General features: G+C 35.5%; 1 protein-coding gene across 1 annotated transcript in view; it reads right to left on the bottom strand.

The window, feature by feature from the left end:
- Positions 1-23,802, bottom strand: part of MIGA1 (mitoguardin 1) — a 76,479-nt gene that overhangs the window by 32,094 nt on the left and 20,583 nt on the right. The window contains exons 3-7 of the mRNA XM_063104947.1: positions 20,988-21,165; positions 19,305-19,441; positions 17,052-17,178; positions 14,096-14,229; positions 13,181-13,304 (exon numbers count right to left, since the gene is read on the bottom strand). Coding sequence (XP_062961017.1) covers positions 13,181-13,304; positions 14,096-14,229; positions 17,052-17,178; positions 19,305-19,441; positions 20,988-21,165 — 700 coding nt within the window. The remainder of the gene's footprint in view (positions 1-13,180; positions 13,305-14,095; positions 14,230-17,051; positions 17,179-19,304; positions 19,442-20,987; positions 21,166-23,802) is intronic.

The following is a 23,802-nucleotide window of genomic DNA, read 5'->3' as shown; positions in this document are numbered from 1 at the left end:
GTATATGTGTCTATGTATACTTGTACATGGGTATTTCAAAAAGTTCATGGAAAAATAGAATTGAAAGATAATATGAACCTTTCCATGAACTTTTTGAAGTAGTCATGTGTGTGTTGTATGCATATGTGTGTGTACATATGTAAATATACATAGGGCATATACCTAACATACACACATTTTAAATATTGGCTGCAACCCACTTAAACTGATTTCATGACCACTAATGGGTCATTACCACCAGTTTAAAAACTACCCTAGGGCTGGCTGGTTAGCTCAGGTGGTTAGATCACACCCTTATAACACAAAGGTCATAGGCTCAGATACCTGTACCAGTCAGCCGCCAAAAAAAAAAAAACATATCCAAGAGGAATGCCTGTAAATGAGCACAGGGAAACACATGCAAGAGTGTTCACTGGAACATTATCTATATACATATATACGTACAGGTTTATGATAAATACCAAAATAAGTACATCTAGAAAAAGAGAGAAACAATCAGTGAAAGGTTCATAGGTTCCTTCAACTATATCTGCAATAACATAGTTCTTTATTTAAAAACTCTGAAGCTTATGTGGCAAAATGTTAGTATTTAATAAAACTTTAAAAAGTATTCTACATACTTCATGTATGGGCATTCACTTTGTAGATAAGAAGGTGGCATGGGAACTTCAAAAAAAAAAAAAAAAAAAAAGCAACCACTGTCAAACCTTACAGCTATAGAAGACTGAGAATCCTCTACAGAAAGAAAAGGAGGAAAGAAATAAAGTCCCAACAGTTTTTTCAACTTACATATAGAAAAAAAGACTTACTGGCAGTGGCACTGTAACTATATATTTGAGGTTTAAATGAAAATAGACATGAATCATACATTATATTTCCCTCATATCCTTTAAAGAAATTAGTTTGGGTTAAATTTTCACTTCACTAAAAATAAATTTCTATATTTAATAATAAAATGAAATTATAATACTAATTCACTTAAATTTATTGCAGGAAATCTTAATATTACCCATCTTATCTACCTATCCAACTAACCATCCATACGTCTATCATTCAAATATCACTTGACAGGCCTCTTAAGCAGAAATGGACATGAGAATCACTTGCTGAACTGTGATGTATTTCATAATTCCAACCCCAAAGTTTCAATTTCAGTAGGTCTGGGGTGAATCCTAAGGATCTGTGTTGTTTAAAAGCTACAAAGGGGCCGGCCTGTGGCTCACTCGGGAGAGTGCAGTGCTGATAACACCAAGGCCACAGGTTCAGATCCTATGTAGGAAGAAGGTACACTGGCTTTACATTTTAAATTGCTTCCTTCACTTCTTTATTTGCTCCTCCCTATGGGACAAGTAACTTAGGTAATGTTGAGACCCTGAGTGCCATGAAGCAGGTAGAGGAAAATGAGATAAAGTCACTATTCATTGCATGGCTCTTGGTTTGCTCTAGTTCTCTCTCTTTCTCAGACCTTTTAGAGAAAGGTCTGGGTCTGCAAAGCTATCACTTTTGTGCTGGATCTCACTCTCCTGAGCTGGAAGGAGTGTTGGCAGAGATTTTAAGGCAGGCAGGGAATCCCTAAGCAGATGGCTGGGTAAGTGTGATATGAATTTGCTCTGCTTTCCCAACTCTTCTCCATAGAATTTTTTTTTTTGAGGGAATGGGAAGAAGTTGTAGGAAGCCTTATCATGTTGTCTAATCTGGCTATTAGGAAAAAAAAGTTCAAAATAAAGTTAATACTATTTTATTATAAAAATACTGTTTTAAATTGGCTCACAAAAAGTTTTCAATTTATTCACAGCTCAAAGAGACAGATGAGAGTCTCTGAATGGTACCCCAAAGACCAACAAATGCCATTATCAAGGAGCAGAGGTTTCCTCTGGCTTGAAAAGCAGATATGAATGCACTGAAGAAGTAGCTTTGAATGGAGTTCTGTTCTATAGGCAATAAAAATGGTTCACAGCATGTTGAAGTATGCAAAGGACCAGCATTAACCAAAGAATGGAAAAAGAAAAACTAGGAAAATTTACTAAAAATCTGGAGTTGATTACACAACTAAAATCTTAAAGAAGATTTTCAATTCTAGAAGAGACTCTGTTTAGTTTGGCTGGAGTATTGGGAAAACAGTGAAAAAAAAAAAAAAAAAAAAGGGTAGGTTAGAAAAGTGGTTTGAGAACCCAGGAGTGACAAAATGAGATTTCTGCACCAAGAAGGTAACTCCAGGAACAAGGTATAGATGTACCAGTGGAGAGAGAAACTGTAGGAGAGAATCCAGTTAGGAAATTAAACCCAAGCAAAATATAATGAAGGTGTAGAGAAAAGAGTGTGAATTAGAGCTATATTACAGAGATAGAATTGACAGAATTCACTAATTGGATGTGCTGACAAGAAAGAGTATATTCATTACCATTTTTTGTTTTCCTCCTATGTATGGCAAGATCAGGGATCAAGGAAAGCCAATAATCTTAGCTACATCTAGAATAATTACTTCGCAAACCTTTCAGATGACTTTTTAAAAATGAATGTTGTCCGGAGAATTTTTTTTTTTTTTTTTGGTCTTTTTCGTGACCGGCACTCAGCCAGTGAATGCACCGGCCATTCCCATATAGGATCCGAACCCACGGCAGGAGCGTCCCGCGCTCCCAGCGCCGCACTCTCCCGAGTGTGCCACGGGCTCGGCCCAGGAGAATATTATTGAAGAATATCATTGTAAAACAAAGTTAGGAACATGTGACATCCACCTACCTGTAAACATGCAATTTTTAAGTCATCTTAGAACAGTTCTCTTTAGGTCTAGCCAGTTAGCTCAGTTGGGTACAGCACGGTGCTGATAATACCACCATCCAGGGATTGATCCCTATACCGGCCAGCTGCCAAAAAAAAGAACTTAAGCAGCTGGAATGTAATTATGATAGTGAATATGTAACAAGTGTTTACCATGAGCATATGGCAAATATGACAGATGCTATCTCATTTAATCCCCACAATTCTTTTTTTAAAATTTATTTTATTTATTGAATCAAAATTGATTATACATATTTTGGGGGTTCAACATTGATATATGTTGATCAAATCACTTGATCTTAGCCAAAAGGCCGAGAAGCGATGTTGATCAAATCAATATTACTAGCATATATATTGTTACAAATCGTAATTATTCTTTAGGCCCCTTGTCCAATCTCTCCCCATTCCCCTCCCCTCTCTAATTACCCTAGATTTCTTCTCTCCTTCTGAAAGAATAATGGTTACTCTGTTGATTTGTTGCCTAGATGATCTGTCTAATGCTAGGAGGTGTGATCAGGTCCCCAAATATTATCATAGAGCAGATGCTTCTTCTGTCACTCTGAAATAGGTTTTGTGGAGAGAAAAAAAAAATTTTTTTTTTTTTTTTTTTTTCTTTATCTCTGCTGGTGACTCTCCTTGTGTCAATGCATTCCAGTGGTTGGCAGACCATCTGCATGGCAGTTGTAGCGTCTAGCCATTTTCGTGGCAGCCATGGTTACTGCAGTGGCTGTGGTGGGCCACCCACATGGAGGTGATGTTTTTGGTATGCTCCTTGGTGCTGGCAGTGTGCCTGGCTGTGCGGTGTGTCTGGTCCCCAGCTCCAAGCCTCAGGTCCCCAGGCAGGCCCCAATGCACTGGTGCAATGTGCCTGGTTGTAGGAGGGGGATCCAGTCCCCTTCTCCATGACTTGGGTCCCCGGATGGGTCCCGAGGTGCTGGCATGGTGTGCCTAGTTGTGGGAGGGGGATCTGGTCCACAGCTCCATGCCCCGGGCCCCTGGGCGGGGCCCTGAGGTGCTGGCAGTGTGCCTGGATGTGGGAGTGGGGTCCAGTAACCTTCTCCATGCCTCCAGTTCCAAGACAGGCCCCAAGGCGCTGGTGGTGTGCCTGGGCTGGAACTAATATTTTGTCCTTTGCTTACTTCTAAAATGGGGGAACTTCCTGTGGGAACCAGTACTTGAGCTGCATGGTTAAGCTAAATAATCCCCACAATTCTATGAAGTTGATCCTAATATAGTTCTACATCTTATAAATGAAGAAGCTGAATCTAAAAAAAGTCAAGGTTTGCTTAAGGCCTCATAGCTAATAAGAGGAGTAGAGCCAGGATATGAATCCATGTTTGTTTGACTTCAAAGCCTATGTTCTTAACTACTAAGCTATAGTATGTACAATAAAATCATATTGGAGGTTTTTGGTTGAACATTCAAAAATTACAATTTAACGATTATAATTTAACAATCCTCCGAAAAACAAAAACTTCAAATAAATGTAACACTTCTAGATGTCATTAGCTAGAAGAACTTGCACACTAATAGAAATTTACACTAATGTTCTTTCAAGTCTTCTGTGCATAACCACCACACTCTTTCCCACTCTGAGTTACAGCAGCAGGTGTACACAGAATGTGCCAGAAAAAGTACTGACCTAAAGTTAACTCCCAGTGCTACAAGCAGCACAGAATGGCATTTATGAGTCACAGGCATCCAAAATGGAAATAAAATGTGCTGCCCTCTAGTGATTTTAACACCTCACATTTAACACTAAACTTTCTCATAAGAGAATAAGAATTAACTCAAATCTTCATTTCATTTGTTTGTGATGGCCTGACTCCTATAATAGTAGGAACAGAACAAATAACTATCGTTTAAGTCAGGAGTAAATGTTTGGCGAAAAAGAGCTTAGAAACATATCCAATAATGATTCACTAATTCAGAATGGTTAAGAAAATGCCAGCATAGAACATGGCAAAAAAAACCAATTTACAGAATATGGAGTTGTATTAGTCCTTTTTTGTGTTGCTATAACAAAATACATGGAACAGGGTAATTTATAAGAAAACAAAATTTATCGCTTACAGTTTCTGAGGCTGGGAAGTCCAAAGTCCATCTGGTGGTGGAGACAGTGACCCAGGGGTCTCACATTGCAAGATCGTGGAATGAGAGAGAGCGAGAGAGAGAGAAAGACAGACTCTTCTCATCTTCTTTTAAACCTCTCCGAACCACGCTGCTGACCACCATTTTTAATCCATTCACTACGGCATGGTCCTACAATCCAATCACCTCTTCAAAGCCCCATCTTTCAATGACCGTAATAGGATTTCCCACCCTCTTAACAGTCTCAGTGGGGCTACGTTTCCAATACATAAAACTTGGGAGACACAATTCAAGCTTCAATGAGTTTTGGGGGGACATAATTCAATCCACTACAGGGTGGTCATACTGTATGAGAGGAATTCATTCCTTAAATATAATTCAAACCTATTTTCAAAGCTATTTTTTCATCATAGGAATAAATGTAAAGAGGGGTTGAAATATATTACAATTACTGTGCTGTATTTCTTTTTTCAAGCATACTTTTAAAGCACAAAAAATTACTATAATAGAATGTTTTTAAGTATGCTTTTAAAACACAAAAAATGTAGAGTAAAGCTTTTTGTATCAGTATCACCTCCTTCCAAATATCTAAAATATTTCCTATCTTAACACAGGTAATAGCTTGGCTGAGAAGTGCATTAGAATGGTTGTGATTTTAGAAGCAGGTTAGCTGAAGTTTTTCGTTTTTAATGTAAAAATTATGCTCTTTTATTTTCTTGGCATTAGTTCTAATAGCATGCTCTCTGCTAAATTAACAGAAAGTATCAGCAGTTACTTGATCTTTTCACTATTTATCACATTTAATTTAATAACAATTTGGATGACAATGTTACAGAATATAAGGTTTTTTTTTGGCAGCTGGCTGGTTCATAAAAAAGATTTTAAATTTAACAATAAAAGTAAAAATAATAGCACAATAATCACCAAAACCATCTCCAGAAGTGCCCATGCATATAAACAATAGGATGATTCACTGGATATTGACAAAGGGATAGTTGGTATTTCTGGTCACCAGCTGAAGTTTCTCTACTACTGTGGCAACAGAATAAACACAGTTTACAATTCACCAGATCCACTAGCTTTGAAACTAAGTGATTTTAATGAATTTTTTTAAAATTTTGGGGGGTTTTCATCAAAAGTTTTAGTATAAAATGCTATTTTACACTATTTCAAATTAACAAAAATTTACTTACTTAAACTTAGCTAAACAGCAACCATACTGTATTTTTAACACCTCTGAAGTATTAATTTTACCATAAAATCTCCCCCTTTTAAGTGTACAATTCAATGAGGTTTTAGGTTTTTGTTTTTGGTTTTTTTTGGCAGCTGGCTAGTATGGGGATCTGAACTCTTGACCCTGGTGTTATCAACACCATCCTCTACCAAGTGAACTAACTGGCCAGCAAGTTTTAGTTTTAAATGTATAGAGCTGTGCAACCACATCCATATATCCAGTGTTAGAACCATACTATGTTTTTTAAAAAAAGAGACTGGATATTTATTTTCAATAAACACATTGTTATCTAAAAAGAAAAATGCTAAGACTATTTTAAACATGCTGATAACACCAAAGTCACAGGTTCTGATCCCCAAACTGGCCAGCCACTAAAAAAAAACCCAAGAAAACAAAAAACACGCTAAAAGAATTGTGCTGAGAGAATTTAAACAGTCCCTCCATAATCTTATCCATAAGGTTAAGTTGGCAAACTACTCTTCTATAGATAGTAGAAATGTACAACTAAGTAGAGTCCCAGTTTAAATTCTGAATTCCAAATTAGTGAAATAAGCTTTGCTGAGGCTCTACTATTGTCAATAAAACCTGACCATGTGCCTTCCAATACTAAGATTATTTGCAAGTGGTGTTAAACAAGCTGTGAACACTTGATGATAAATACCTATCTGCCAAAAAGCTTGGCATCAGCAATAAATTTCCAAATAATATGAATTGATATTAGCCCTTTTTACAAAAACAGTCCACATTTTTCTAAATTACCAGTTAAATAGATAAACATATATGCATTTGGCATGATATGTAATAAAGTATCCCATGACCTCTTTATGATCAAGATTAAATAAGTATAAGTTGGATTTATAGCTGGCTGATCAACAACGTCTTTTTTTTTTTTTGGCGGCTGGCCTGTATGGGGATCCGAACCCTTGGCCTTGGTGATATCAGTACCACACTCTTAAGTGTGTGAACTGGCAAGCCCCAAAGTGTCTTTTTTAAACAGCTTTATTGAGATATTGACATATTATTTATATTTAAGGTATACAACTTGATGTTTTAATATACTAATACACTGTGAAATGATCACCACAATCAAGCAAATTAACATACCAATCACCACTACATAGTTACTATTTGTGTGTGTGCATGTGTACACAGTGAGAAAATTTAAGATCTATCCTCCTAGCAAATTTTAAGTATACAATAGAGTGTTGTTAACTATAACATTATGATGTACCTTAGACCTACAGAATTTATTCATCTGTAATATTTGAAACTTAAAAATGTCTCAATAATTCTTTGTGAGCTAAGGAAACTTGAAACTGTTATGCCTCAGTTCTCTGACTCTGGCTCTGTCCATTTTAACATTTTTTATTAATGGTTTCATCAATGACAGCATTGATGAGCAACTAAATAAAATCGAACAAACTAGAGAGTGATACAAACGTGAGAGGGATAATAAGATGTCAAATCAAAATCTAAAATTATCTCGGGCTGACCCCATGGTGCACTCGGGAGAGTGCAGCGCTGGGAGCGCAGCGACGCTCCCGCCGCGGGTTTGGATCCTATATAGGAATGGCCGGTGCGCTCACTGGCTGAGCGCGGTGCAAATGACACCAAGCCAAGGGTTGCCATCCCCTTACCGGTCACGAAAAAGACCAAAAAAAAAAAAAAAAAAATTATCTTAACCATTCAGAATGATGATTCAGAACTAACAATTTAGAAAGAATAATAAATATAACATCTAAACCTTGGGTCAAAAAAAGAAAAACTGCAGAAGAACAATAAGGAAAATGTGGCTTAACTGTAACAAATCTAACAATAACAAAGAATAACTTAGAAGTTTTAGTTAACCATAGCTCAACATTAGTGATGTTACAAATACTAATGTAATCCTTAGGCTCTATTGTTATATAATGTTCAGAATTTCTAGTTCAAGACAGTAGACAGAGTACCTTCCAGTTCAAGAAGGTATTTCTCCTTCTTCCAAAAGGCCCATTGAAAATAACAGAAAAAGAAAAAAGCTTTTAATAGAAATAAGCATAGCATAACTGTAAAACATGAAAAGGGTATCAGTCGACCAGAAATTTTAAAGAATAGCTTGAAATTGGCAGATATAGGATCAGGCAGATAGAACAAGAACAAAAAAAACCAAAGCCTAAGATTCTAGAGGTAAAATAATGGTCTTCCTGAGAGTGTCCCAGAGAAGTTCCAAATTCCAAACCAATAAACACTGTTACCCTGCTCCTAGAACTTTATTTTTTTATTTATTTATTTATTTTTTATTTTATTTTTTTTTTATTTTGTCGATATACATTGTAGCTGATTATTGCTCCCCATCACCAAGACCTCCCTCCTTTCTCCCTCCCCCCTCCCCCCCAACAATGTCCTTTCTGTTTGCTTGTCGTATCAACTTCAAATAATTGTGGTTGTTATATCTTCTCCCCCCCCCCCCCGGTTTTGTGTGTGTGTGTGTGTGTGTGTGTGTGAATGTATATATTAATTTTTAGCTCCCACCAATAAGTGAGAACATGTGGTATTTCTCTTTCTGTGCCTGACTTGTTTCACTTAATATAATTCTCTCAAGGTCCATCCATGTTGTTGCAAATGGCTAGAACTTTATATGTATTATTTCATTTGATCCTCACAATCACTTTATAAAATAGGTACAGTATATGCCCATTTAGCAGATGAGGAAGCTGAGGCATAGGTAACATAATCACACAACTAATAAATGGTAATTCCAGAATCTGAACCCAGTTAGTCTGAATCCAGAGTCTGTACTTTTAGTCATTACACAGATGTAGGCCAAAGGATAATCCATCAGAGTAACTCATTAAAGCACTGCACTAAGTTCAGCTGGCATAGTTAGGTCCTCTCCCTCTACCTCAGGTAAACAGAGTAGTTTTTTTTTGTTGTTGTTGTTGTTGTTGTTGTTTTTTCGTGACCGGCACTCAGCCAGTGAGTACACCGGTCAGTCCTATATAGGATCCGAACCCGCGGCGGGAGCGTCGCCGCGCTGCCAGCGCAGCACTCTACCAAGTGCGCCACGGGCTCGGCCCAAACAGAGTAGTTTTGTTCTTGGATTAAACCTTCTTTCTACAAAATGTGTGAAATCTGCCTACAGAGCCTAGAGGGCTTGAGAGAAGGAGAAAGATGCATGAGTTAACTGCAGTTCCCCCTATAGGTATGAAGGAAAAAAATTTTTAAAGAAACAAATATCCACACTAAAGTATACCCCCGCCAGAAATAAATCTCCTTACTTTGGTGGCTGTGGGATTTCTAGGCTGCCTGCTGCAAGCCTACATTTCCTACAGGGAATTTTGCCTACGGACAAACTCTGCCCACAAAAAGTTCACAGTCGACCCTTTCATTGAAAGAAGATGTCTGTCTTATTTATTTAATTATTTTCTTTAAAAGATGACAGGTAAGGGGATCTTAACACTTGATTTGGTGTTGTCAGCACCACGCTCTCCCAAGTGAGCCACAGGCCAGCCCCTCAAAGATACCTGTCTTATAAGAGATGAGGCAATATGGTGGTTAAGAGTATACACCCTGATGCTAGCCTGCCTAGGTTCTTCCATTCAAAAGCTGTATAATCCTGGGAAAGTTAAAGATCTCTCTGTACCTCACCTTTTCCCCCATCTGAAAATGCGGATAATTCTACTTACATCATAAGAGCTGCTGTGAGAATTGAGAGAATTTTCACTCAGAACAGTGCCTGACACAGAGAAGATACTGTAATGTACCTAAGCGTTTACCAAAGGGCCTGGCACACGGTAACAAGCAAACAATGGTAGCTATTAGATATTAAGCACAAGGGGAAAGGAGATAAATTAGATGATAGCTAAGAAATCTTCTAACCTTGAAAGCCTATCAAATTTTTAAGAGGAAAAAAAACCTAATTACATTCCAAAATAATGAAGTACTCATTGAAGTCAGTCAATGCTTGGTTTACATTCACCCCTGAGCCTCTGAAAGCATTTGTTAGGCACTCTTGAAAAATGACTACTAACCATAAGTTGCCTCTCAGTAATATACATTAAATGTATAAAATGAATTTGGATTTAGAGAATGAAGAGATTAACTGACTTCTAAGCAACTGCTTCTAAACAATTTTGATTAACGTCAGGTAACATATAAGAGAGCTTCTCCCTTACTAGAGTCTTGCCCATATGTATAGATTCAGCTTTCTCAATTCAGAAGTTCAAAAATAGAAACATGCAATATCCAAACAATTCCCAAAAAGAAACAAAATATAACAGTTTCATGTCAACTGAAATCTCAGAACAATAGTAGGCCAAGGCACTGGTAGGCTGCAGGGCAAACCAAACCAGCCTAGTAGCCAGTGACAGCCAGGTTAAGACAAGAGTAGAGTCAGGAACTTATTCCAAACCTAAGCTAACTAAATGTATGGATTAATTATTGGTCCTGTTCTAAAAATCTCATCCATTTAGAGTTCCAAATTAACAATAATTTCCTCAGAAACACCTTGAATACCTCAGAAATTAAGCCACCTGCTCAGGGATCTTCTTGTCTAGAAGTAATGTGAACCTAAAGCAGACTCTCTGTGGTAGTACCCAAGAAACCTTTACAACCTGAAGAAATCAGAGATGGACCCCACCAACCTCTGAGTAAGGCTATAGAAAAAAAGAAGCCCTGCGCATGCCAAACAGAACGAAATCCAGATGCACATTACAAAACTAAAAGAACAAGAACTACACATCCACATGATCCAAATCAAGAGGCTGGAAGAAGCTGCAAGTAGATTAGAACAGTGTAGGCAAAACCTTCGTTCCTAGACTAAGACAATAAAAGTCTTGGAGTCCTCTTCCTCTTCCCTCTTTATATGTATAATTTTTTCCTACTACTTTTACTCTGTGGCTTTCCTTGCCATTTAACCACTGTTTCATTCCCATTTTATATTTGAGTTATTTCAAAATTCCTTCCCTCTGTTCTTTCTCCTACTTACTATCATAAATAACATTCTAATAAAAGTCACAAAAGAAATTGTAAAGAGAAATAAATATAAAAATAAGGCTTTGACAAATTATATTTGTTGACATGAACATTGCCCACTTTTTCCCTTGGCTTGTAATCTCCTAGATATGTCAAAACATTATGCCTATGCTTATAGTAGAAACTATTAAGAAATACTCAAGTCTAATAAATAATTTTTTTTTTTTTTTTTTTTTTTTTTTTTAATAATAAATAATTTTTGGTAACAATAATGGTATGAGAAAGCAAAGACCAAAGTTAATGAAAAAAGATTTCAAATAACCCAAACCATGACATATAGACAGTAATTCATAATTCTAATACAAACAAAATCTTTTACCTAAATTCAAAATAGAGATGTAAATATCTCAAAATGTAACCTTCAGTACTTTACATTCAAATCTAAATGTGGAGTTTTTAACACTCCTAAACTATTTTTTTAATTGGAAAACAACAGTCCTCCTTATACTTAAGTTATTGTTGACAAAAGAAAGATAAAATTTTGGCTTATTTCATTCTTTGGGGACATTTTCAGAAGTTGAGGAAGCAATTTAAAACATCCCATCCTTCAAAGACTTCATTCAAGAAGTCTCTTCAAAGTTCTTTTCTCTTTAAAATTGGAAACAAAGGTAATGGTATAGAATAATGTATGTATTGATTACTTACATGAAAAGGTATCCTGCAATTAAAATGGGACCCAAGAAATACAATTACAGATTGTCCCCAGTTTAGGATTGTTCGATTTAGGATTTTCCAGATTTATGATGGTGTCAAAGCAATACGCATTCAGTAGAACTTCAGTACAGTCTTCAAGAAATTACATGAGATATTCAACACTTTATCATAAAATAGTTTTTTTTTGTTTGATGATTTTGTCCAACTGTAAGCTAATGTAAATGTTCTAAGCACATTTAAGGTAGGCTAGGCTAAGCTATGATGTTCAGTAGGTTAGGTGAATTAAATACATTTTTGATTTAATGATATTCTCAACTTAACGATGAGTTTATCAGGCTGTAACCCCATCGTAAGCCGAGGAGCATCTGTACTTAAAATATTTTAAATGTATGCCATGAGCTACATGCACATTCCTGAAATGGTGGGTCTCTATCCCATTTTTATACTACTGTTTATTTTTCTTCTCTCCAACACTTTATCTGAAATTTTTTAACCTAGAATATATTTTTAAAATAATGTTACAGTCCTACCTGCAGTAAGTACTTGAGTTTTTATTTATTTATTTTCAAATTCCAATTTATTACGAGTTCACCCCTTAATGAGGTCCTTCCTCCTTAATGACAATTTAAAAAAACAACAATTCAGATGTCACTGAAGTGGGAACATGGGATTTTCACTACTAACAAGAACAGACTGGATCTAGGATAAGAGGCAGGGGAAGGCAATGGTGGTTGGGATTATGAAATTGCAATGTCAGTACTAACTCCAAGCCTGTAGGAGAAGGGACGGTAAACCTATCGACCAGCCACTGGAGCAAATTCCCAAAGTCCTTGGGCAAGGAGGATGGGGGAGACACAGGGACCACATCTTGAAGTTTAATATTAAGAGGGTTTATTCTCAAGTTCTAGGAGTTGCAATCCTTTGGTGGACTTCTTTTCCTTTAATCTAAATAGGCAAAGAAGAGCTTAGATGCTCAAGTTTTCCAAATTCAAAGTTGACAGAATAGAAAATTAAACTGTTTTGTACTTTTAACAAAATCTGTCATAAAAGGGAAAGAAGACTCTAAAGTTTTGCCTAAATGTAAGAGCTAGTGCTAGACTCATGGCAAGGAGCTCTCTGAGGATCTCCTTTTGCTCTCTCCTCCCACCCCCACTGACACTGACCACTGAAATATCCTCATTTTCAAGGACTTCCAAGTCTGAGGCCAGAATGGGCAGTTTAGTTTTAAGGGCAGTTAGTTCACCTGAAAAATAAAACTGGAAGAAAAAATGATAGAATTTTTTTTCTCTTGGCTATTTTATAAAAAATATGTAAACTATTAATATATAAGACACTTAAGCAAATGATTCCAAGAATATAAAAGAAGAAAATCATACATTTCATAAAAACCATATAAAATATCCATCTTACCAATATCATTAGGAAGGGAGTTAAGATCAGATGCCCCAAGGGTAGCTTCAAACTCCTCTTGTAGACGATATGCTCTTTGCAGCAAAGCTTCAAGTTTATGGATAAATTCAGTACTAATAATATCCTACAAGGAGGAAAAAAGTGCACACAGCAAATATTAGACTCAAATATTAAAATTCTAAACATTTTCCACTTTTAAATAAAAGGCAGGAAAAGTGAGGGCTATAAAAAACTACAGTTAGGTAGTGGACAGAGCACTATAGTAGAAGTCAGGAGGCCTGCGTTCTAGCCTTGTCTTTGGCAAAATCATCTCAGTTCTCAAGGATTCAGTTTCTGTAAGTATAAAATTAAGGAGTTAGACTATGTAAGGGGTTCTCAAAGTAAGGTCCCTGGACCAACAGTCTCATTATCACCTGTTAAACTTGTTTTATTATCACTTGTTAAACTTATCAACTTGTTAAAAATGCAAATTGTTGGAATCTACCTCAATCCTACTGAATTACAAACCCTTGGGGTGGAGTCCCTAAATCTGTTTTAATAAGCCCTCCAGGAAATTCTGAAGCATGCTCAAGTTTGAGAACCACTAGCCTATCTAAATGACCAATAAGGACCAGTCCAGCTCTACCTCTATGTGATTCTTATTAACATAATGGCACTTAATTATACCAAAGGAAAAACAGACTTTCAAAAGTTCCTTTACATTTCCTAGGAAAGTCAGGAAACTTGATCATAAATGGCAAACCTAATATTGAACAACTAACTCAACAGAAAAACCCCAATATAAAATACCCAACATAGTTCCAAAGAAGAAAACAAACAGTTCTATTTAATGCCATAGAAAGTACACTGAATCAACATTAAATAGTTTGATTCTTCCAATATTATAAAGACCACTATCAAAAAAATTACCCTTACATCTACACTTTCTTCAGCAATGGCATCTCCTGCACCCAGTTTAATGGAACTGCAGGCCTCATCTTCAGCCTGCCTATTGCGAAAGGTTAGAGCTTGTTCCCATCGACGCAATGCCTCTTCAAACAATTCCATACCTGAAAATTAAGAACAGAACAATTGTAAATGAGTAAAAACAAAGCCAAAATAAAATTAATTGGGATCTGAAATGTTTTCATACAATTATCACCAGTGGCATAGTTTAACTGTAATTTTGGTACTAAAGAATAATTTTATACTCACATCACTTCAGAGTATAATCTAAATGATCAATAAGACACACTGATTAATTAATGAATAATGAAATGATTGATTTCTCAATATATTCTGGGCCTACAGTTCTAGCCAACCAAAAATCAGAGGGAAAATAGCCAATATGTTTTCATTTTTTAAAAATGTAACTCAAATGTATATGGTGCTTAGAATTCTTCTAGAATATAACAAATTCATCAAAAGTTTAACAGTTATGTTTAATTTTTATAGTCATGCAAATATGTTTCAAAATGTCCCCCTAAATTAAAACGAAAACTGATAAATAAATAGAAGAAACTAGTTTTCAGGAAGCTATCAGGTTTATAAGTTCTCAGGAGCAGGCAGTGAAACTATGAAAGATAATAGCCTAGTAGAGTCCAAAATGAAGTCTTTTCCATCTTTTTTCCCCCATTGGGTATCCTAAACCACTATGAGCTCAATTTGCTAATCTGGATGTATAAATTGGTGGGCCAGAGTTAAAAATCTAAAAGATATTGAATGAACCCATAAAGAGTTAGTTACAGTCCAAGTAGGAACTTCATATCCTTGCTGAAAGAAAACTTTTGCGGGAGAAAAAGGTGAATGTGTGCCTCTTTTTCTCCAAATTAAAAAAAAAAAGGCTTATCAAAATAATTATTCACTTCAAACAAAACCAAAATATTTTATAAGTTTGACTTTTCTACACATAAAAGAAAAAGATCTTTGGAAGCTGCTGAAGAATCCAAGCAAGTCATTCTCAAGATGTTTTTAAGATAGTGTAAGTAAAGAACAGCTCTCCTCTAAAGTCACTTCTTCAATTATCTGTAGAACCTACAACTCTAAACAAATAAAATGTTTTTAAATGCAATGCAGGCCTTTCCTTCTTGTTTAGTTTTTGTAGCAAAGGATGGCTTTTTGTTCACACACGTTTGTTTGTTTGTTTTCTGGCAGCTGGCTGGTACAGGGATCCAAACCTGTGACCCTGGTCCCAGCAGTACCATGCTCTCCTAATTGAGCCAACAAGCTGGTCAGGATAGCTTTTTGATCTTTCTTTTAAAAAATGTATACACAATTATGTCACTATCTATCCTCCTTTCTCCAAGTTATACAACTTTAATTACTTTATCCTTTTCTTATACTATTTGCTCTCCATCTGGTTATTTTGGCTGAACACAGAATTATCTAACAGCAGAGTTGTCCAAAGATAAACGTCACCTCCTCCGGAAGTACCATGCCCCACTTCCATATAGAATATGATCCAGACTACCCACATATCAGTTTTGTAAAAGGAAGTCAAACATATGTCACCAATCCTTTTTCAATGCCATGAATTTTATAAAGGAAACTGAAACAATAGATGGGTGATTAGACTACGTGATCCATAGGGCTTCTACCAATCAATTCTATGACACAGAGACCCCCTGAGCTTCCCTAGTTTTCCTCTATTTCTCTTCAACTAGAATTCTCAGTATTCTAATAGAAGCTGTGAATTTAGGTTTATTAGACATAGAGTAATCTAGAAACGTAGTGAGCATAATTCTCTAGAAACTTACAGAAATGAACTACTCTTCCTTCATTCCCCACAGAAGGAGTACCTACTGTGACACCACTGGAGATGAAATAGATTAACTATTCTAGAGTGTGGGAATGCACTCAGAAACACAGTCTTTCCACCAAGTCATCAACCCGTTTACTGCTCACTGGCCAGGGTCACATCAAGGTTTTTTGGTTTTGTTTTTTTATTTAGCACTCATTTCCATTATAAGAAATATAATATAAAATATAGCTTAAAATAGAGCAGAGAAGAATAGGGAAAAGCATTTGAACCTTCTGATTTAGTATTAGGTTCATTTGATTCTTCTCCAGGGCTCCAGTGAGATTTCCTAGGCATGCTCATGGTCAAGCCAAGAGAAATATTGAGATATGAAACACAGATGGCCTTCTTTCTCTTTAAAATTTGTTCTGGATATAAGGAAAATATAAATGATAGCTAAATAAAACCAGATTAAGTGGATTCTAACAGATTCATCAGATAAGGGTCAACAGATTAGGTTAGATTAATATAGTAAGCTAAATAATGGCCACCCAAAGATAACAGGTCCTAAATTCCTAGAAACTAAATGTTACCTTAACAGAGTAAGGTAGATTACTCTGAGTGACTAAGAGTGATTAAGTCAAGGATTCTATCATGGGGAGATTATCCTGGATTATCTGATGAGCCCTAAATCCAATCCCAAGTATCCTTATAAAAGAGAGGTACAGGGAAATTTGATACACATAGAGGAGAATGTGATATGAAGACAAAGGCAGGGAGTAGAGTGATATGGCCACAAGACAAGGGATGCCAATAGCCACCAAAAGCTGGAAGAGGCAAGGAACAGATTCTCCCCTTGACTTGCAAAGGAAGCATGGCTCTACTGACACCCTGATTTCAGCCTAGTGATAATGATATCAGGCTTCTGGCCTCCAGAACTCTGAGTGAATAAATTTCTGTTGTTTTAAGCCACCAAGTTTGTTGTAATTTGTTACAACACCTTCAGGAAACTAATACAAGGGATTATGTTATATAGACTAGATTCAACAGATATATGAATATTTAAAAGTTATTGTCACTTCTCTCAGAACAATTCACTGTTTTTTAGTTTCAAATAAAATGTGAGCACAATATCTTAAAACTTCTTATTCCTACCCATTAAGTATAAGTTCTCAGGAGTGGTCACAGGAATATTAACAAGTTTAATGTCATCTTCATCTGCTTTGTCCCAGGGGTTAGAATTGCCACAAGCACAGCTATGACAAGAATTGACACTCTGGACCTAAAATGAAGATTGACAGAAGTTACTTCAAAATCTCTACTATGATAGTATGTTGTAATCTTTTGTATTTATAAATTATTTATATAAATCCTAATCCTGGTAAAACAATCTATGTAATTTCTACCTGAAGAAATAAATCTGATTATATTCACTGAAACTTGAGAGTCATATGACCCTAAATACTCTGAGCCTCTGTTTGCTCAAAAATATACAAGTAGGGCCGAGCCCGTGGCACACTCGGGAAAGTGCGGCGCTGGGAGCTCGGCGACGCTCCCGCAGCGGGTTCGGATCCTATATAGGAATGGCCGGTGCACTCACTGGCTGAGTGCCGGTCACGAAAAAGACAAAAAAAAAAAAAAAAAAATACACAAGTAGATCCCACACTGGCCAGCTGCCAAAATAAACAAACAAACAACAACAACAAAAAAAAACACCACAAGTAGAACAAAATTTTGAACACAGAACAAAATTTTGAACATAAATCAGTTATCTCCATCAAAAATCTGGCAATTATTTTTATATTGTTTACTGTTTTAAGCATGTACTTACAAATTTTATATACCCTACTTTGATTTCAGGCAGGTAGCTTACTCCTTTTAGAATTTTTTTACAATACTGACTTTCTGCTAAATGATAACTTCAACTGAAAACCCTCTATCATCTCTGTATGTGCGCCCTTCCCTAGCAAGGTCCACTGAGCCAATCATTTCAATTATCTCTATGCAAATGACTCCCAAATCCCTAACTCCAATTCTGTACTCTTTTGAGAAACTAGGCACACATTCTCATGTATTAGGTGATTCCATTTGGCTGTTCTGCTGGCATTTCAAACTGACTATATCAAAAAAGGAACTCAAGATCTTCCCACAACAAAAACTCCTAAGTTCACTAATAGTTCTTCCATTCCCATAATTTCTCAAACAAGAAAACAGGAAGTCATCTTTGATATCTCTTCCCACACCACTCATACCCAGTCACCAAGTTTTGTAGTCTCTGGCCCCTCCTTTCCACTCCTGTTGTCATCACCCTAATTTAGGTACTCATTATGTACTACTTAAGAGGCAGAAATCTCAGCCCCAGCAAAGAATGACTAGGTTGGCTGAGGTGAGTACAGTGTAGTGATTCTGAAGACTTCCACTCAAGAAGAACAGCTTCAACTTTCAGATGAGAAAATTGAAAAAAGAGGCACTTCTCTGACACTATGGAAGACGAGATTATATAATAGGCATATTCTTCATTATCTTGCTCAGTCTCACAGAAGAACTGAAAGTCTGCAGATCTTTCATCTAGACGTCCCTACCCTAGAAGGGTCTTTAAGAATTTAGTATATTTTTAGGCATTACAGAATGGGCCAGCTCTATATTCCAGTGATATATAGAAGCAAGGTATGGAACAGAATATGGTGTTCAACAAACTATTACGAAAAAATGAATATACATAATGGTAGAGGCAACACACTCCCTGGAAAATACATAAAAAATTGTCATTACTGTTCATCTCCAAGGAAGGGAATTGAGTGGATCAGGAACTCATTTTTTCACCGTACATTCTTTTGCCTATTCTATACTTAGTAGCAAGGGCATATCATACCTGTTTTTTAAAATTAATGTTCAAACTATATTATATTTAAACAAATACTAATTTCGTTCCTCAGCTATCAATCAAAATTATATTAATGCTTCAAAGAAGAAGGGAGGTCTCCTGCTTGTTAGTCATACTATATTAATGCTCCAAAGAAGGAGGTGAGGAACCTCAGACTTGGCTTCAGCAAGCCCAACACTTTTACCTAAGCAGGCTCACCAAATGACTTTTGTGACCTAGCACAAAGTCCAGCTGCATCATCTAGCTTCTTCCAGAATTTCTAATTTTGAAGCAACACTTCCTCATCGACACATTCTCATAGGACCTCCTAGGATCACATCACTTACTCAAAGAAACTAGGAACCAAACTGGCTGAATAATTAGCAAAAAGATACTTTTACTTGCCTGAAGAAACCAGACTCAACAAGATGATTCCTTAAGGTTCTTTTCATACTAAGAGCTAAAAGTGTTTAGTATAACACTTAAACTAATAGATAACAAGATAAACAAACATAAGAAAAATGATAATTTTTTTCTTTACTTACAGAAGCCAAACTCTGTGCAGAACCCGAGTATTTACTGAAAAGTCCTCCATTAACATAGTTACAAGACTGAGATCCTTTGTCTTTGGTAGAACTTAAAGATAATGTCAAATTCTGTCTACTACTGGAACAACTTGAACCTATCAAACAAACATACTAATATTAAATGTATCAATAATTCCAATGATAAATTTCAGGCAAAATTTCAAAGTTTATATTATATTCATTCAGAAAGCTTCTGATTTTAAAACACACTACATTCAATGTATAAATTATTTAACGTACACCATCATTAAAATCTACATCTCTGTTTTTAATACTGCTAAAATCTGCTTCTGAAATCAAGAGTAAAATATTTACATAACTAATTAGGGTGGTATTTGAATGATCTATTATAATCAGTATAAAAACACTGGCAACTATGGACCTTCAAATTGTAAATTTAACAAAATATAAGCACTTCCTTTCCTGAATTACATCTAAATGTTATCCACATCACATTATATTGGAATTAGTTTTTTACGCTCCTGGTCTCCTCTACCCCTCTACCCATTCTTTTGGGCAGATATCATGTCTTGGTTTTTCATAATGAAGCAGTTAAGATATTTCTGGATTCAAATCTTGACACTCCTAAGTTAAATGACCATGGGCAACTCACTTAACTTTTCCTATCTCAGTTTATTTATGTACAAAATGGGAACAATAACACAGGATTACAGTCCTAATTCAAAGGATTGCTTTAAAGGTTAATAAAGCATTGGATATGTAGCACTTAGGTGGGACCTAATAAAACCTCAGTGAGTAACAGCAATCATTATTGTTGTAATGTTGACTGCACTTGGCACAAAACAGTCACTCATTAATTATCTGCTGGACAAATGAATCACAAAGGTATACCATACACTAAATAATAAAAACTAAGGAATTCAGTATGCTTAAGAAATTATTTTTATTGATACAATTTGGCAGTATGTACCATATCTCTAATAAAAATTAAAGATCCTTTAAGACTAGCAATTCTACTTCTAGAACTTTATATATAAGGAAATAGACAAATATATGTAAGCCAAGAAAAATACAAACATCCTAAAGGGAAAAATAGGGAAATAATTAAATAAATTAGAGTATATTTGTACAAATTTAACACTAATTACACATTAAAAATGATAACATGGAGATATATTTATTGACCTGGGAAGACATACACGTACTGTCAAATATTTTAAAAGCAGGTTTCAAAACATATAATCACAATTTTACTTTAAAAATATAAATAATTTATTTGCATATAAAATTTTGTCTCAATATGATATTTAAATGCAAATATAAATGCATAGAAATACACCAAAGTACATCTGTCCTTTGGAGGACTGGTTACAGGATCCCCTGTCCTCATTCCCCCTCCCCCGTGGATACCAAAATCCTTTATATACCAAGTCCCTTACATAAAATAGCACAGTGCATATTATCAGTAGTTATTTCTGGGTGGTAGAATTTCAAGTGATTTTAATATTTTCTATTTGCTTATCTGTATTTTCTAATCTTTCTAAAATGAATCTGTACTACTTGGGAGTTAAATATTAAGGAAGAAAATTTTGGAAACTAAAACACTAAAATCACTGCATTCCAATTATGTTTTATACCTAAAATTTATTTTGCAGACTTAATTCAGCTATTTCTACATACCTTTGTCTGATACTGCTCTTTTAGTGTATTCAAGTATGAGGTGCTCTGGTTCCCACGGCAATATTTTTCCTTTCTTCTTTCCACGTCGTCTTTTAAAGTGATGGGCCAGAAAAATTATAGATACAGTACTCACTGCAGTTACCACAAACAATTTTTTAGCTACTGATGAAAATCTGATCTGGAAAAAGATGCAGTTAGATTGAAAAAAGTCTCTTTATTTGTTTACTTAAAGACATAAGAACTAAACTTAATCTATTTCAAAATACTACCAAGAGAAAATATTTCTCTCTTTCAATGACAGCTACCCCATTTTGATTTTTAAAAAATTTTTAATATAATAATTTATTATCCACTGCTCTGAGGTTCTCAGGTAAATAATATTACCCAAAAAGTCAATGGGTGCACATAATAATTCAACCCCATTAATATTTTTGAGGAACTAATGATTAATTCATGCAACTGAATCGTCTGTCTGAATCATAGCAAGATTTTTAATTACATAAAATGATTAAATTAGACTTTTAAATTAGGCCAAATTCTCTTAAACTGTGCAAATTTGAGCAAACAGAAGTTAACTCAATTTCTAAATACCATCTAAATAAGCTATTTCATTCATGAATTATTCAACAAATATTTACTCAGAATCTTACAAAATACCAGAACTGTGCTATGAATTAAAATCTTATTGTAATTCTGTTTCACAAGCATATTTGGAGTGCCTACAATGATCAGGAAGCACTGGGTATACAGAGGTCACAGATCTTGATTCCCTCAAGCAGTACGCTAACTAATGGTGAAGACAGATATATTGGCAAATAATTACATTATGATGTGATAAATACAGTTATACAAAGTACTAAGAACTAACAAAAGAGCAAGAGGTGATTAACTTTCTCTTGGGGATAGAGACTATTGATCACCCAAAATGCAGAAAAACTCTAAAATGAACTTAGCTTGGGATGTAGAGAGTTGAAAAGAGCATCACTTCCAACTTCCACTTACAATAAGATAAAGCCAGACAAAAGGCAAGTTCTCAACTTTTCTTAAACCTATCAGAATGCTGAGATCAGAGAGCAACCAACTGGCCCCAAAACTAAGGAGACAAGGGTAACTGCTGGGAGAGATAAGACATCAGCATTGGCTTACAGGGACAAGATACAGCAGTACATCAGTAAGAAGAGGTTGGCTAGCATGGTTGGCAAACTGGTGGAGACTGAGTGTGCACTGTTGAGAGAGGATAATGCCTCTTCCAGGGGCAGAGATGCTGCATATATAGGGGTAATCCACAACTTTTTCTGGGTTTTATCTTCACAAATCATACCAGGCACTCACAGAAAAGATTGCCAGAGTCCTAAGTAGGGCTCCCTAATGGTACAGAACTGGGAGAGGGACACAGCAGCTTCTGTGGAGGGGCATGAAACTGCACCAATACCCTTCTTTATCCCCAGTAAAGAACAAAAGTCTTAAACTTTGGGATGCAGCTTTAACTTTAGAGAGAAATTTATATCATCAAATGCTTATAGTAAGAAAAGAAGGTATCAAATCAGTAACCTAAGCTTTCAATTTAAGAAACCAGAAAAAGAGCAAATTCAACCCAAACCAAGCGGGAGATAAAAAGTAATAGAGATTAAAGCAGAAATCAATGAAACATAAAACAAATCAATAAAACTAATAAACCTCTAGCCAGTCTAATCAACAAGAAAAAAAAAAGGGGGGGGGGGGATTACACAAATTACCAAAATCAGAAAAGAGAGATCATCACTACATACCTCACAGATGTAAAAAGGATTTAAAAAAAAAAAAGGAAAACTATGAACAAGTCTATGTCTATAAACCCGAAAACCTAGATGAAATGAACCAAATCCCTTGAAAGACACAAACTATCAAAACTAACTCAGGAAAAAAAAGATAACATGAGTAGTTACATATCAAAGAAATTGAATATGTAGTTAAAAACCTTCTAACAAAGAAAACTGAAGGCTAAATTCTACAAAATAGTTAAGGAAGAAGTTTCAATTCCATACAATGAAGGAATACTTCTCAATTGTGTTATGAAGCCAGTATTACTATTAATATCAAAACCAAAGACATCACAAAAAATAAAACTACTAATAGACTAATATCTTTCATTGATAAATGCAAAAAATCCTCCAAAAAATATTAACAAATCAAATCTGGCAATATACAAAAAAGAATAATATATATAACCAAGTGGTATGTATCCTAGGAATACAAACCCAGTTCAACATTTAAAAATCAACTAATGTATTACTGGCCAACCACCAAAAAAACAAAACAAAGTAAAACAAACAAAAATCAACCAAGAAAAGCCATAATAGTATCTCAGTAGATGCAAAAAGAGCCTTTTAAAATATTCAACATCCATTTATGATTTTTAAAAAACCCTCACCAGGTTAGGAATAGAAAGTATACTGGGTTGAACAGTGTCCCAGCATAATTCATGTTCATGTGGAACATTAGAATGTGATCTTATTTTAAAATAGGGTCTTTGCCAATGTAATTAAGGTAAGAATCCAGATGAGATCACACTAAATTGGAAGGAGGTCCCCTAAATCCAATAAGAGTGTCCTTATAAGAGACGGAAAAGGACCAGAGACACAAAAGGAAAGGTCATGTAAAGAGACTGGAGTTATACTAACACAGGCAAGGAATGCCTGGAGCCACCGGAAGCTGGAAAAGGCAAGGAAGGATTCTCCCCTAGAAACTTCGGAGGAAATCTGGCTCTGCTACACCATGATTTCCATAACTACAAAAGAATGAATTTCTGTTGCTTTAAGCCACCAAGTTTGTGGTA

This window comes from Cynocephalus volans, chromosome 8 (genome assembly GCF_027409185.1).
Source record: "Cynocephalus volans isolate mCynVol1 chromosome 8, mCynVol1.pri, whole genome shotgun sequence".
Classification (NCBI taxonomy): domain Eukaryota; kingdom Metazoa; phylum Chordata; class Mammalia; order Dermoptera; family Cynocephalidae; genus Cynocephalus; species Cynocephalus volans.
This window is presented reverse-complemented; position numbering and strand designations above follow the sequence as displayed.